General features: G+C 52.9%; 1 protein-coding gene across 1 annotated transcript in view; it reads right to left on the reverse strand.

Annotated features, from left to right (window-relative positions):
- NOL6 (nucleolar protein 6 (RNA-associated)) overlaps positions 1 to 10,655 on the reverse strand; it is a 16,933-nt gene continuing 6,278 nt past the window's right edge. The window contains exons 2-26 of the mRNA XM_006898542.1: positions 9,053 to 9,256; positions 8,857 to 8,973; positions 7,352 to 7,531; positions 6,893 to 7,061; positions 6,594 to 6,728; positions 6,341 to 6,504; positions 6,136 to 6,256; positions 5,882 to 5,940; positions 5,690 to 5,791; positions 5,422 to 5,537; positions 5,087 to 5,264; positions 4,859 to 4,981; positions 4,543 to 4,691; positions 4,327 to 4,402; positions 3,962 to 4,102; positions 3,516 to 3,633; positions 3,267 to 3,421; positions 2,957 to 3,120; positions 2,447 to 2,599; positions 2,083 to 2,180; positions 1,231 to 1,355; positions 1,021 to 1,110; positions 510 to 704; positions 299 to 400; positions 1 to 150 (exon numbers count right to left, since the gene is read on the reverse strand). Coding sequence (XP_006898604.1) covers positions 1 to 150; positions 299 to 400; positions 510 to 704; positions 1,021 to 1,110; positions 1,231 to 1,355; positions 2,083 to 2,180; positions 2,447 to 2,599; positions 2,957 to 3,120; positions 3,267 to 3,421; positions 3,516 to 3,633; positions 3,962 to 4,102; positions 4,327 to 4,402; positions 4,543 to 4,691; positions 4,859 to 4,981; positions 5,087 to 5,264; positions 5,422 to 5,537; positions 5,690 to 5,791; positions 5,882 to 5,940; positions 6,136 to 6,256; positions 6,341 to 6,504; positions 6,594 to 6,728; positions 6,893 to 7,061; positions 7,352 to 7,531; positions 8,857 to 8,973; positions 9,053 to 9,256 — 3,384 coding nt within the window. The remainder of the gene's footprint in view (positions 151 to 298; positions 401 to 509; positions 705 to 1,020; positions 1,111 to 1,230; positions 1,356 to 2,082; positions 2,181 to 2,446; positions 2,600 to 2,956; positions 3,121 to 3,266; positions 3,422 to 3,515; positions 3,634 to 3,961; positions 4,103 to 4,326; positions 4,403 to 4,542; positions 4,692 to 4,858; positions 4,982 to 5,086; positions 5,265 to 5,421; positions 5,538 to 5,689; positions 5,792 to 5,881; positions 5,941 to 6,135; positions 6,257 to 6,340; positions 6,505 to 6,593; positions 6,729 to 6,892; positions 7,062 to 7,351; positions 7,532 to 8,856; positions 8,974 to 9,052; positions 9,257 to 10,655) is intronic.

Genomic DNA, 10,655 nt, shown 5'->3' on the forward strand with positions numbered 1-10,655 from the left:
CTACACAGTCCACCTCTCACTTCGGGCCTCCACAGTCTGCACCAAGTCTTCGCCCAGTACTGCAAAGTCCTCCAGGATTGCTTCCACATTGGGCAACGTCACCAGCTCCCCACCCTGAGACACTATCATGCGCCCCTTTGTGCTGGAGGCCTGGAGGAATCAAGGAAGCAACAAGGGAGGGGTGTCACAAAGATTCATCAGAGACACCAGACCAGGACATGCCCACCAGACACTCACGGAGCAGACCACACAGTCACACAGACACTGGAAGACATAGAGTGGTCACCAGCCAGCGTACCTTGAACGGTTGTGGCTGGAAGCTGGCAGGCTTCCAGAGGACGCCAATCACCTCCCCACCATGCTGGTCATAGAAGAAGAGGGCAAGATCCCCAAAGGCTGCCTAGAGAGGAGACAGGAAAGAGACGAGATTACAAGCAGGCATTGCAGCATCTCCTTTATGGCCCAGCTTCTCCCAGGAGTCTTCTGACAGTCAGCCCTCGAGGACCTACCCTGAGCTGTGCCAGGTAGAGCTGAGGAGGGTCATAGCCCACCACAGGCATCAAGGACAAGGGCTGGGGCTCCTTAAGCAGGCCACGGCAGAAGGAGGCAGCTGGCGAGTCCACAGCCTGGCGGTGCCGTGGGATGTGGCGGGGACACAGGCGGATCAGCACGTCATATATATCCAGGGGTGGCCGGAAGACTGTCTGAGGAAGGGTGGGGAAGGGTGAGCTGGGTCCACGTGTGGTTGGGAGCAAGACCACAAGCCGCTCTAGACAGGGTCCTCTCTGTTAACCACCCAAAGTAAATGGTGCAAACTCGAGTCCAGAAGGAACACAAGCTGGAAGCATGAGGCCTGAGTGAAACCAGGTCCTGGATTCCTCTTCGCTCCAACACTGCCATCTCTGGATGGTCACCAAAATTGGGGATGGGGTTCTGGGAGGGGCTCCTTCAACACTGGCCTTTCAGGGTTCAAAGTCAGAACCCCTCGAGTCCTGGAGTTGCTCTTAGTCGGGGCCTTACCCTGATGTCCCCAGGTCCCTTGGGATCCATCAACTGCTTCTCTAAGACAGGCAGGGCCTCAGCTGCCAGGACCACGAGTCGCTGTAGGATCTGGAAGGCACAGTGGCATGAGAACAGACCTGGTCATGGGTCTCCCTCAGCACAGGCTCGCCCTGCTTTTCCTATCAGGGAGGAAACCACACACACTCAGGAGCAGGGATCACGTCAAACCTGAGGTGAAGGCCCATCCTGTGTCCACACGGAGCTCTTACGGTCCTGGGGGGTAAGAATGACCATGACGGGGAGTCGTGTCCGAGCTGCCAGGAAGTCACTGCGCATCTCTGCCTGCTCCTCCGCTGGAGTCAAAGAAGGAGTCTCATGTCAGTCCTTCCTTCCCCAGACACCTCAATTTCCCTAGCTTCTCATACGATAAAGTGCAGCAATGACCCAGGGGGATCTTCTGAAAGCCCCTACCCCCACAGGGACAAAGGAACTCTGCATTTACTCAAACATGGGGGCATTTTCTAACCCCAGATCAGAAGCAGAATTTTCCACTGCCTGGCACACCCATCTGGTTTCCGGGACTGCACAAGCTGAGGCCTGCCCCAAGCCCCCTTTCTCCTGTGCCCCATACACCTGGGGAATTAGGAAGCTGACACCATGCTCGCTGCTGGCACCAAGAACTCCTCATATTACAACCAGAACTCGCCGTCCCCACCCCTTAAGAGGTCTGGGCATCTCCTCTAATTCAGAACCTTCCTTGTTCCCGGCCACAAGACTCAACGGGTTTCCAGGACCCTCATCCTGCTCTCCTGCCCCCTGCATAGCACCAACACAGCTGGCTTCCCATCTACTGTCCGTTCTGTCTGGCTATCATGTTGACAAACCACACCAAGAGATCTGTAAAGGCCTGACTTGGGTTCTTCCCCCTAACAATTCCCTACCCTAAGCGCCAGGCTTAGACATCTGGGACGCGAGAGCTGGAGAAAACCTAGCAGGTTGGCAGGGAAAACCCTCACCTGGTCCACAGTCTACAGTACTAAGGGGTAGTTCTTCCAGAGTCCTGACCTCCATTCCACTCACCAGTGAGCTCACTGTTGAGGTTCACAATTAGGGGGTTGTTCTTCCAATCAAACGTTGATACCAGGTAGAGGAAACGAAGGAAGCCAACCTGTGGGGAACTGAGGGCAGCGAGTGAGCAAAACCTACAGACCAACTCACCTCCCAGTTTTTCCTCACTGGCTAGAACGTAGGGAGCCCAGACTCCCCAGTGTGCACCGGGATGGGAGAGTCTAAAAACCACTTGCTTCTGACCCCCACCCCTGGCTAGACTGAGGGGGCAGCATGAGTGATGAAGGCTAGCTACAAGGGGAATTTCTCTGCTAGGGGAAAGACAGGGGAAATTATCTGTGAGGGGAGAAGGGCTTGAGGAGACAGAGGAAACTACCTGGGTGGGGAGAATGGCTCCGGGTGCAGGAACAGGGCGGCAGCCACCAGGTCCAGGCTCTCATCGGAAAGCCCGTCTCCCAGAAGCTGGGCACGCACCCACCGCTTGGTCAGCCGGGCCACACCTGAGAAGGCTGAGTGTTGCTGTTGAAGTCTAAGGGGGGGAAAGGGATAAAGCCAATGAGACTCGGGGACCCAACCCAGTGCCACCACCCGACCTAGTGCTGCTGGCCTCTGCACTAATGATCTATGTAATCGCCTGTCCTCACAAATTCACCAAGTGACTGGTCTGACTGTTATCCCCATGATACAGAAGAGGAAAATAAGGTCCAGAGAACAATCTGATAAAAGGGACAAACAGTAAAGGGTGCGTCAGAACTGCTGGTCTTGCCTAACTTCAGGATGCAAATCCCTGACCATGAGCCCATGTGGCCTCCCCAGGAACAGGAACAGGCAGCCAGAAGAGCTGGGAAGGGCACCGGGTGGGGAGGGCCTGTGCAGGTGGCCATACCCATGCAGGGCACTGGTGAGCAGAGGCAAATGCTTTGTGTCTCTTTCCAGGCGAAGGGAAGCAGGCGTGTCCCTGAAAGAGATCATCCCCTCGGGGCTCCTCATCTCCTTTAGGATTTGGGGCTCCCGCTGATAGGCCACTTGCACTCGGAAAACGAATCCATCCTGTCAGAGGGGTGGGAAGGGTCAGCATGGAGCCCAGGGGTGCTCTGTGTCTCTATCCCCAGGCCAGCCTCGTGGCTCAGGGGATCCTCGAGCACACCCTGCCATCCTTGACTTCCCCGGAATACTCCTGCCGGCAGCATGCTCACCTTGAGGACATCGGTGTGTGTGGCGGTGGCATGGCACTGCAACCCATGCTGCTGCTTCAGAATCTCTGCCAGGCGCAGCTGGAAGGCAGCCCGGACCCGTCGCACAGCCTCGGCATCCTGTGGCCACTGACCACTGCCCTCCAGGTGACAGACCACTGGAGGGAGAGCAGGTGTTAGGTCTGTGACTGCAGTCTCAAGTGGCTGCGGCCCAATCCCATGTACCCCAACGCCTGCCAAGAGTCCTCTCACCAGTTAGGGGCTCCACATAGGCTGGGCAGGGCTTGTCAGTCCTGGGCAGCAGTGAGGCTCGCTCTTGAAAGCGCTCATAGAAGGAGTAAGCTGGCCAGACGGGGGTTGGCGGGAAGACCTGTAGAATAATGGCAGCTTAGGAAAGGGCATGGGTCTGGAGGCCAGCACCCAGAATCAGGAACCACTGTCATTGTTGTGTTCCATGGAGTCGGAATGGACCCATAGGTGACCCCCAGTGGGTTTTGGGGGCAGTAAATCGCATGGAAGCAGACTGCCCTTCTTTTTCCCGCACAGCTGCGGCTGGATTCCAAACACATGCCTTTGGGATTGTAGCGCAGCTTCTCACCACCAGGCCACCAGAGCGCCCCAGCAAGGGGGATTCTAGGTGACTGGAGCAGAGCTGGGGGCTACCAGGCAGAAGGGGCTCCCTGCCCACTTGTGCTCACCTCCGTGTAGCGCAGCGCCGCGTGAACTCCCTGCACAGCAGACACAGTCAGCGGGAGGCCTTCCAGCCCCCACAGGAGGCGGCTGAGGTCATCGTAACAACGTACTACAGCTGCCAGGCCCTCCTCACCCGTGTTGGACGTCTGAGGAGGGGAAGAAAGTCAGAAAGTCAGGACCCTACGGTACACTCGCACCACCCGAGAATGTGCCTGTGGCTCAGATGAAGAGCCAGTGCGCCCTCTGCTGGACCCTGCAGGTGGTGCAACCCAGTGAGGGCCAGCCAAGGTACTCTCTGAAGGTGTCACCCCAAGCCAACCCCACCACGCCCAAGGACAAACCCTCTACAACTGCCAGCCCAGGGCCTTACCTTCTTCTGGCCCTGGATCAGAGCATCCAGGAAGCCCCCTACATAATGGACACAGGTATCTGGAATGTCTGCGTGGCTGGATGGGGACACAAACAGTAAGTCACGCAAGGATTGTGTTCCTGGAGCTGAGCAGGAGATGAGTTCCTCAACTCCAAAAGCCAGGGCCATCCCAAGAAAAGGGCTCCCCAATCACACATTTAAATGTCAATCACTCACAGTGCTAGGAGGTGGGTGACCACCTGCTGGGGAATAAGGCGCTTCTGGGCCATAGAGGCTGCCTCCCAGACTACAGCCTCCCGGATGGTTCCATCCTGAAAACGCCGGAGCTCCGAGAGGGATCCCCAGAACCGGCGGAAGTCAGCAGCCTGAGGAGACACGACAGATAGGTAGGGATGGAGACCAAGGAAAAGGGCTGTCAGAAGGCTGACAGGCTTCAGGCATGAAGACCGCCCACCTCACTCCTTCTACTGCACTTGCTGGACTTCCCAAGAAAGGATCAAAGCAGCCACCATACCCTAGGGGCACTCCTCACCTCAGGCTGGTCAGCCTCTGGGCCCATCTCCAGGACACTGGTCAACCCCTCCGGCCGGAGGAGCAATCCCAGGGTCAGGGCTCCGGGGTCTCTGTGCCTCGGTGGTTCCTGGCTGATCTCCCACTGCAAGGTGCAGAGGTTGAGTCCAACTGACAGTCCTCTAACCTGGCCCCCTCCACATTCCTCTCCACTTCTCCACATACTCCTACAAATGTATTACCACCTCACCTCTGAGACAGGGGGCCGAGAATGGGCCAGCAGGTGCAGCCGAGACCTCAGGCCTTGCTCCAAGAGGGTGGTTAAGGGGCCCAAGGCAGCTGATACATAGTCCCCACCATGGTCTTGCAGCTCAGGCCACAGCTTCAGCCGGTGACATGCTGCCTGCAGGCGGCTGAGGGGGCGTAGACTAGGGGTGCAGAGAAAAAGGAGGCGTCGGGTCTGTTGGTCTCAAGACTCACCTGAGGTCTAGGCCTGACTGTCTGTCTACCAAAAGGGCTTCTCGTTCAGTCACTGTAGCCCCAGTTAAACAAGACCCACCAACACACAGTCACCCCTAAACTCACTGCAGGATGTGGTCAAAAGCCCGGATCATGGGTTTGGGAGTCATCAACAGCAGCTGGAACCCGTCATCAGCTTTGCTGTCCAGTAACTCCATCGACAGCTTTGCCTCATGCTGCACCTGAGACCACAGGTCAGGAAGGAACTGAGATGTTACACTGCATCACCATACCCCTTGCTGACCCATGAGCTCTCTGGAGAGGAGGCTCAGAGGTATTGGTCCTAGCAAAGTCTAGGGCTGGGATATGGGGGAATCCAGGAGCCCAACAGTACCTGGTGGTAAGTGGAGGCAGTGACATCAGCACAGAGGTTGAGACATCCTGAGGGGTCGAGGAAGACAACAGGAAAGGCCTGGTGGAAGTCAGCCAAGGCGGGCTGCAAGTGTGGGAGAGGACAAGAGAATGAGAGCAGTGTTAGAACCGTCTTCAGGTCACCTCACCCAGACCTGACCCTTCCCCAACTCACCAAGGAGGGATCCGAGCTGAGACATAAACTGATTCCACTGACTGTCAGATCTGTGGTAGCTGAAGTGAACCAGAAAAGGGGTGTGTGTGAGTGGTACCCTACTCCTAAGGACAGCCTCCCTCAGCTGCCCATTCTGTGACTGCCTATCTCCAGGACTCTTCTGTCTAATGGCAAAAAGCAGGCTGATCCCCACTGGAATAAGAGAAAACCCAGGAGGACAGAACCCTTGGCTTTTCTCAATTTAGTTGTCTCACCTAGAAATTGCAGGACGTTTCTCAGGACCTGGTAGCTGCTCATGGTGGTATGGATCTTGCGTGTTGACACAAGGAAGGTAACCAGCATGGAGACCAAGAAGCCACTGAAGCCACCCAGGCCCTAGAGGAGATGGAAGGAGAGGCTTGAGCCCAGAGCCAGCCCACCACTCAGTGGGGCAGTGAGGCTGGGTCATAACCCACTCACCTTGTCTAGCTCCCTCTGCCGCAGCCAGACCTTCAGAAGAGCCACACCGTCCTTCAGTCCTGGCGCAGCACCTAACACAGCTGACATGAGCTGCACATGGGACTCAAGGGCTGTATCCTGCAGGATCCACGTGTTGTAATGGGGGGTGGGGGGCTCTGGGCTCCCTGTGGGGAGCAAAGGGCAAGCTATGAAGACCTAAGTCCCCAAAACACCCCTTCCTTCCAGCTCTACCTTGGCAACAGTGTTTGCTCACCATCCTCTAGAGGAGTCTGCCCTCGGTACCAGGCAGAGCGCACATTGTTCTTGGTCGGCAGCAGGCGGCACGGGCGGAAGAAGTCAGGGGGTGGGCATGGATGGAGACGTACAGTGACCAGGCGCTCATCCTTCCCTGGGCAGAGACAAGAGACACTGATCCCTGTAGCCACCTTGAGTTGAGAAGGGTCACTACATCTCCTTAAACTTGCAGCCCCCCTGCCTTTGGACATGAGGGCCGTATGCCTCCCCAACTGGACTTGTCACCCATGCTCTGCCCTCAGCCCTGTGGTTTCCTACCACATGGCCGCAGCAGCAGTGAGGGCTTCAGGTGGCAACCACTGCTGTAAGAGAAGCGAACACTGCCGAAGAGGGGGTCTTGGGCCAGGTGGTGAGCCAAGTGGGCCAGGTAGAGGGCACGCTTGCGGAAGTAACGCTGGTTGAGCCCATCCTTGTCCTGTAGGATCTCCTATAGGTGCCAGAGAGATGAAGAGAAGACAGCGAGATGTTACAGAGTTTGGGAGCAAAGATAAAGCCAGGGTGAGAACTCCAGCCTGGCAAAGCCAAGCCAGAACCTAAGTCAGTCCTCAGATGGGGAAAGCAAAGTTCAGAAGAGGCAGCAACTGGCTAGTGGCACGTCCCAGCTACCTTCAAAATGACTGCAGAGTCCTGCTCATTAGATTTAGAACTCAGTTGTCAGCAATGCTGGCAAGCAGATGGTATGAAAAAGGGTTCAGTCCTGAACCTCAGGCCTCTCACCCTGGGCATGGTCAGTGCCACATCCACGTTCACATCGGGTCGAATGCAGGTGCCCAGAAGGTAGCTGCCCACAATGGTGACCTGGACAGGAGGCAGGAAGCGAAAACGGCCCTTCACAGCAAAAGGCACCTGGTGGAGGGGAACCTGCACCCCAGATGGAAGCCAGGCCTGGTCCGTCAGCTGTAAGGACAGAAATAGTGACAGGTGTAGGTAGATTCAAGTGCTTTCCCTAAAACATACTTTTTTTCCATTTCACTTAATGCCAACTCTATACGAGTTGCTCAAATCACAAATGTTGAAAACATCTTGACATATTTGTTAAAAATGCTCATTTCCACCTTCAAAACATATCTAAAACTGAACACTTCTCTATTCCCACCCTAGTCTGAGTGACTACCATCTTTTCTGTGGACCGGTACAAAGCAGGTTCCTATCTGGTCTTGATCCTTCCCATTCCACTTTCAACAACCTGAGGGGGCCTTATTGGGATAGTGTATCAGAGGCTATGGTAACTGGAAGATCAGCAGTTTGAATCCACTAGCCGCTCCACGGGGAGGTCTGGTGGCTTAGGGGTTAAGGAGGTGCACTGCCAACCCAAAGGCACTTGGTTTGAATCCACCAGTTGCTCCACAGGAGAAAGACAGGCAGTTTTCTCTCACATGATTTACTGCCTCTGAAAACCTGCCAGAGGGTCAACTCTGTTGGCTCCCACTTGACTGTCCCTAACAACATGCCACTCCACAGGAAAAGCAGGAGGCTGTCTCCTCCTGTAAAAATTTAAACTCAGAAACCCAATGGAGGGCTGGTATAAGTCAGAATGAACTTGAGAGCACGTGGCATTTTTATTTCAGCATCCTGAGTGAACGCTTAAAAACCCAAGTCAGTGTATATCATACCTCTCCGAACCTACGGAGTGGCTCCTCACTTCATGCAGAACCGGCAAAGTTCTGATTGTAAGGCTCTGCATGCCACATACATACATACATACATACTAGACTGCCTTTCTGTCTAGTTCTCCTCACATTACGCCTTTGAGGTTTTATGTACTAGCCTTTTTCACTTCCTAAAACATTATTCCTGACTTACTTTCCCTGAAAATTTCACACAATTATCATTTCAAAAGTCTATCTTGGCAAAGCTATTTAAAATCGCAAACTACTTCTATTCCCTAATACTCTCAGATCTCCTTAACGTGCCTTCATTTTATTTTTTACCACCTTCTAATATTAAGATAATTTGTGTGCTTCCTATCTACTGTGCATCCACACTAGAACACAGGAAGTTTCCTTCACCGATATACTCTAAGTCCATGAAGACTGCCAGACATGGAAGTGCTCCTTGAATGAATGAGTACGTGAATGCCCACACTCTAACCTGAGCCTTCTGGCAAGGAGGATGACTTCCCTAATATCTCAACTCTTCAAAAGAACAGGATGGCCTCTGTTTGAGATATTACCACTGGGGACCTTGCTGACCATTCCAACCCCTCTGGACATATGCCTTACCTCTGTCTCAGAGGTTGAGGGAACTTTCAGGATCCGCTGGTTGATCTCCCGCAGGAAGACATCAATGCGCTCCTTCTTCTTCTCTGGCAGCTTCACTTCCTTTAGTAGCTCCTCTACCTATAGGGAGAGGAGACTTAAGTCTAACAGACTTAGAGCCCAGGTCCAGTCCCCCACCAACCCAGCCTCTCAAGAGCACCTGTAAACGAAGCAGGCTGGAATGGAACAGACTCTCAGTCTCCCGCAGGCGATTCAGCTCCTCATTGGTGGGCTCCTTGTACAGTTCTGTCCGACTGAGCTTCACTGGCTGCAACAGGCCTTCTGGAGGTGCAGTCGCTGTGCGTTTCTTTGAGGACACCTTCTTTTCTTCCTTGCCTGTGCCTTCTGGAATTATCTCCATCATCTGTGACCAGTAAGCAGGGAAATCAGTGTGAGACTGCAGGTGCCTAACATCTGCTGCATTAAGTATCCCCATGAGAGGGTGTGGATAAAGGTTTCTCTCCTAAGTCAGAGTCAGATCCTGTAAAATGCAGGGTACTCATTAGTTGGGAGCCTTAGACTAAAAATTTCCTAAAGTAAGGGCTCTTTGTCTTCCTCATACCGTAAGCATTAAGCTCTGCTTAGAACTGGTAGGAGAAAACGATGATCCAGACTTGCTCTAAGATTGCCAAAGCCTCTGGTGTTTCCTGGTACCACTCACAGACTACTTCTTCTGCTAGCTTAGGCCTACATCTTCCCAAATGCCTTTTCACTCTTCCTTCTATCCAAATCCTGTGAGGTTTCATCTCCTATAGCTAGACCTGACTCATTAACTCAAACACAAATGCACTGCTACTGAGCCAGTTCTAATGCATGACAACCCGTCATTGGTTTTCTGAGGAAAAAGGTCTTAATGGGAGCAGGCTGATAATCTTTCGATTGGAACCACTGGCCTTTCAGTTAGCAGCCCAGCTGGCAACATACCATGTCCCAAGGCTCTCAATACTCACTGTTAGGTGCCACTGAATCGAATATGACTCATGGTAACCTGATGAACAACAGATCCTAATCTGTGCCATTCTCACAATCTGCTGCAGTCACTGTGTTAATCCATGTAGTTGAGGGTCCCTTTACCTTTTCAAGCATGATGTCTCTCTCCACACAATAGCTCCCCCTAGCAACATGGTATGTGAGTAACAAGTATGTGAGACAAAACTTTATCATGTTTGCCTCCAAGAAGCACTCTGGCTGCACATTCCCTAAGACATTATCTGTTTGTTCTTTTGGCAGTCCATGGGATATTCCATACTCTTCTCCATTACAGCTCAAAAGCATCAATCATTCTTGTCATTCTTATTCATTGCCCAGCTTTTAGATACAAGTGATTAAAAAGACCATGGCCTGAACCAGAGGCACTTTAGTCTTCAAACTGAAATCACTGCTCGTTGGTAAGTTGGAGAGGTCTCTGACTACAGACTTTCCCAGTGCATTATGTCTCCTTACTGCCGGTATCAAGAGTGTTGACTGTGGATCCAAGTAAGATGAAGTAGTTGACAATTTCAAACTTTTCTCCATCTATCATGATGTTGCCTAAGAATTTCTGTTTTCTTAATGTTGAAATATAATCTATATTGAAGGCTGTATTGATCTTCTGACTCAGTATATTCTTTCCATCTTCTTTTAATACTTCCTGGATCATTTAGCATTCTGCCAAAAGCATCCCTGATTATAGCAACTCGAGGTTTGAATTTGTTCTTCAGTTCCTTGAGCTTAAGATATGCTGAGCGAGTTCGGCCCTTTTGATTTTCTGACTCCAACTCCTT

This window comes from Elephantulus edwardii, unplaced genomic scaffold (genome assembly GCF_000299155.1).
Source record: "Elephantulus edwardii isolate Elephantulus edwardi_28Jun2011 unplaced genomic scaffold, EleEdw1.0 scaffold00232, whole genome shotgun sequence".
Lineage (NCBI taxonomy): Eukaryota > Metazoa > Chordata > Mammalia > Macroscelidea > Macroscelididae > Elephantulus > Elephantulus edwardii.